Here is a 4,468-nt window from a genome sequence, read left to right as displayed (position 1 = left end):
AAATGAACATAGATTGTTATAAATAAATAAATTTATTTATATAATAAATAAATAATATATATATACATTTATATTGTTATAAATAAATGAATTGTCATAAATAAATTTGAACATAGATTAAAGTGAAAGAAAGAGTAGAGTTTGGGAACTGGGGATGGGAGAGTGGGCGACCTTCCCCTCCCCAGGTCAGAGGAGCTGGACAGTGAAAGTGAGAAGAATCCTCAGAGATGGGGATCAATTCAACCAAGAAGAAATAACCAATAAGAGTGGCTTGTATTGACACAGTGTGTTTGAACAGAAGGGAGTCAGTAGCTCAGAAACGAGGCATCTTAGTTGTATTAACAGTTGTATTTGTTGTCTTCTTTATAGAGTGCATGACTGGGACATGACTGAAAGCAATTAGCATGCTTCTTGTTTGTCTGCTGATCATGTTGAGACTGGAAGTCAATTTCCACATGAGGGCAGGTTGCCAGGACACCAATGACTTTTACACCATTTTTAACCAGGAGTTGGCTGTGAGCTCAGTGTTGGCGAATGCCAAGAGGATGCCATCAGCAAGCCCTCCTATTTAGCAATAACCCGCCTCCTTCTACTCACCCATAAAAACTGAGGGGACCTCTAGCTTCTCAACCATAGTGTCTCTTCTCTTTCTACTTTCACACTCAGCATTTCTTTTGGCCATCCTATTCCATCCCACCATGTCTCGTCAGTCCACTGTCACCTTTAAGACAGGGAGCCGAAGGGGTTTCAGTGCTGCCTCTGCCATCACCCCTGGTGCTGGACGCTCCCGCTTCAGCTCTGTGTCCATGGTTCGTTCATCAGGAGGTCATGGAGGGTTAGGGAGAATCAGTGGTGTGGGGTCTGGTTTTGGCAGTCGAAGTCTCTACAATCTGGATGGGTCAAAGCGGATCTCCATCAGTGGGTCCAATAGTGGCTTCCGGAGTGGATTTGGTGGGAGAGCAGGTGGATATGGCTTTGGTAGTAGCATTAAGAGTGGACTTGGTTTTGGAGCTGGGGTTGGAGGTGGTTATGGGGGTGCTGGGTTCCCTTCCTGCCCCCCTGGTGGCATTCAAGAGGTCATTGTAAACCAGAGTCTACTGGCTCCTCTCAACCTGCAAATCGACCCCACCATCCAGAGGGTGAGGAAGGAGGAAAGAGAGCAAATCAAGACCCTCAACAACAAGTTTGCCTCCTTCATTGACAAGGTAAGATACAAGGTTTGGTTCTATTCAGTAAGGTTGGATGAAAGCTACCAAAAAGAAAAAAACCCCAGCTATATCCCCATGGTACTTAGCCACTGGGCAAACTACTATTGTTTCAGACTACTAATGATACTTTCTTTTCTTGGGAAGGCACAAAAATTCAGGTTCATTCATTCAATAAATAGTTAAGGAGCACCTACTATATACTTGCCATATATGCCATTGGAGCAATATTCCACTGTCTTCCAATCCCATGACCCCGTCTCACTATTTAGCGGATCTATGGAACTTGCTTTCACCTATTTCTGGGTGAAAATCATATGATCTAGATAATAAGAATGGGAGTGGAGGTAGGGGTGTTTGTTGTATGTAGAATGCGAAAACTTCCACAATGTAGAAATCTTTCAGGACCTTTGCCCATTGGCGAGAATTAGCTCAATTGATGTTTCTGAACTTACCTGAAACATCCAAACAATGCAGTTTCTCCCATAAGCCACTGGGCTCCACACTGGTACTTTCATCCCAGTTCTTCCAAAGTTCTGGATCTTCTCTGATTTAAGTTGGGGCTATGACTAATATATTTTCTCCATGAAGATTTTAGGTGGAAGCTGTACATCTGTGTGGATAGGGCACATAGAAACACTTCCCACCCTCACTTCTTTACACTTAACCTTCTTTGTATGGCCTCCAGGTGAGGTTTCTTGAACAGCAGAACAAGGTGCTGGATACAAAATGGACACTACTCCAGGAGCAAGGTGTGAAGACCGTGAAGCAGGATCTGGAGCCATTTTTTGAAAAATACATCAGTAACCTCCAGCAAAGGCTAGAAGCCATAATAAGTGGAAAGGGGAGGCTTGACTCTGAACTGAGAAACATGCAGGATGTTGTAGAAGATTATAAAGCCAAGTAAGTGGTAACAACTAGCCCCCTGAGCACTGTCCTTCTCCTGGGGAAGGGAGAGGCATGTGGCTGAAAGACGATGCCATCTAGGCTTGAGAAGATGGTCCCTGTAAGTTGAAAACTACCTGCTTTGGGGCAGCAACAGTAGCGGCCCAATTCTGGGCTCTGTTTCTACTGGTCAGTGCTGATCATGACCAGAAAGGTCATTGTTAGTACTACTAGTATTCCAAAACATTAGCTACTCTGATCAAAATATTAGGTAATATTATTAGATACTCTAGTCACCATTTTCCCTGACTCCGGGATCCATGAGAGGATTTTCTGACCATAGCCTTGGCTTCATGGTTTCGTGGGACATGGGGTTATGCTAGTAAGAGTTTTCGCTGGCACAGCAGAAAGAGGTCTGGATTTGGAGTCTTGCAAGTTCTGATCTTGGTTCTATGTCTTGAAACCTCTAGAACTTTTTATACTTCCTTTTCCACATCTCAGTTCTCTCAACTCTAACTTCAGAGGTTCGGATGAACAAATCTTTTCCATAAAGATACAGAAGATGATGAGAGGGCAATGTTTGTGCCCTATGACGATAGAAATAACAACAATTACTTTGATAGAATGCTCTGAGATTGCTGTCCTTGCATCCTCATGACAGATGAGGAAACTGAGACAGGCCAGGTGAAGTGACTTGCCCAGGATCAAACTGCTGGGAAGTGTCAGAGGTCAAATTTGAACCCAGGTCTTCCTGTTTCCAGATCCAGCGCTCAGCTGAGCCACCCAGTTGAGTGGTATGACATCACTGAGGGATGTGTATTCTATTAGAAAAGGCTCTCAGTCAGTTTTATCTTGTCTCTGTTATAAAGGCCATGGGAGATTACTTTAAGGTAGTCAGCAACCTGCGTACGTTACAACAATAGTGTATTCAAAGCTAGCAGAGACAGAACCCTTGGTCTCTCCCAACCCAAGGTTGCCTTCCTGTTACAAAATCAGGTCATCTGAGAACTTGAGGGCAAAGAGATCTAGGAGGCTGTCTAGTCTGACCTATAGAAATACCTTGTATCAACCTCAACAAATAGCTGCCCAGCCTTTTTTAATTTTGAGTAACAGGGAGCTCACTATTTGTATGGCTTTGGGCAAGGAAATTTAACTTCTCTGGGCCCCAGTTTTCTCATCTATAAAATAGAGAGGTGGACTAGAGACTCTAAAGTCTCTTCCAGAAGCAACTGGGTTGGTGGAATAGATCCTGGAGTTAGGAAGACTCAAGTTCAAATTCAACCTCAGATATTTCAGAGCTACATGACCCTAGGCAAGTCATTTAATCTGTTTGCCTCATTTTCCTCTACTGTAAAATAGTGACAATAGTAGTACCTTACTACAAGGGTTGTTGTGAAGATCAAATGAGAGAATGTTTGTGAAGCACTTAGCATAACGTCTGGCATGTAGTGGGTACGTAATACATTCTTGTCCTTCCCTTCCCCCAATCCTAAACCAACTCTTTCAGAGAGCTCTCATTTTTTCCCCTTATATCAAATATAAACTTGCCTTTCAGCATTTTTCCTTCTTTGTTCCTAGTCCTGTCATGAAATTGAGCAGAAGTCAAATCGATTTCCTATATGAGTCCTCTCTCCACTGGACTAAACATCCTTGGTTCAGTTCCTTTAACAGATATTCAGTGGAAGTCCCAGTTCCACAGCAGGCACTAGAAAGAAAGACAGTCCAAAGTAAAAAATGTGCAGGGAGTGTAGATTTTAGAAAAAGAAGAAATCACACCTGTGCTTTTAAGCCCATGAGCTCCACACATATCTTCTGTTCTTATAAAAACCTTCTGGCCAAAGAAGAAATTGTTCTCCTTTTATAAAGGAAGAAACGAGGGATATGTGATTCATTTAGTATCAGGTTGAGTTGGCAGAAGAGACGAGCTTGTTATCAGCCTTCTGACTCAGCCCACCATAACAGGCGGCTTGCAACAAAGCTTGTTGCAAGGGATTTGCAACACCCTTGGGTCAGGTTGGTCCACTTGCCCAACCATCTCTCCTCTTTCTCAACAGGTTCGAAGACGAAATTAACAAACGCACTGCTGCTGAGAATGAGTTTGTGGCCCTCAAAAAGGTGAGAGTCAGAATCTTATCTTAAAAAGGAGAAAACTTGAATTGCACCTTGGGCTATTGGGATCCCCTTCCTACCCTCAATACTTGGGAAGTTCTGCCCAGATGCTCACTGTTCCCAGATTGTGTTGGACACAGCTATACTAAATCAACTCTTCTTCTCTCAGTTCAAAGGATGCCAGTGTTCACGTTGTATTCTCTGTACTCTCCCCCTCTACCCCATCTCTCTCTCTCTCTCTCTCTCTCTCTCTCTCTCTCTCTCTCTCT

General features: G+C 43.3%; 1 protein-coding gene across 1 annotated transcript in view; it reads left to right on the top strand.

The window, feature by feature from the left end:
* The first annotated feature begins 635 nt into the window (after positions 1-635).
* The window catches only part of LOC138171623 (keratin, type II cytoskeletal 75-like), a 13,932-nt gene continuing 10,099 nt past the window's right edge, over positions 636-4,468 (top strand). Inside the window, exons 1-3 of the mRNA XM_069101160.1 lie at positions 636-1,205; positions 1,894-2,108; positions 4,145-4,205. Coding sequence (XP_068957261.1) covers positions 699-1,205; positions 1,894-2,108; positions 4,145-4,205 — 783 coding nt within the window. The 5' untranslated portion in view covers positions 636-698. The remainder of the gene's footprint in view (positions 1,206-1,893; positions 2,109-4,144; positions 4,206-4,468) is intronic.

The sequence above is a fragment of the Petaurus breviceps genome, unplaced genomic scaffold (assembly GCF_028583685.1).
Source record: "Petaurus breviceps papuanus isolate PSGF00001 unplaced genomic scaffold, PetGlider_PUasm1.0 454, whole genome shotgun sequence".
Lineage (NCBI taxonomy): Eukaryota > Metazoa > Chordata > Mammalia > Diprotodontia > Petauridae > Petaurus > Petaurus breviceps.
This window is presented reverse-complemented; position numbering and strand designations above follow the sequence as displayed.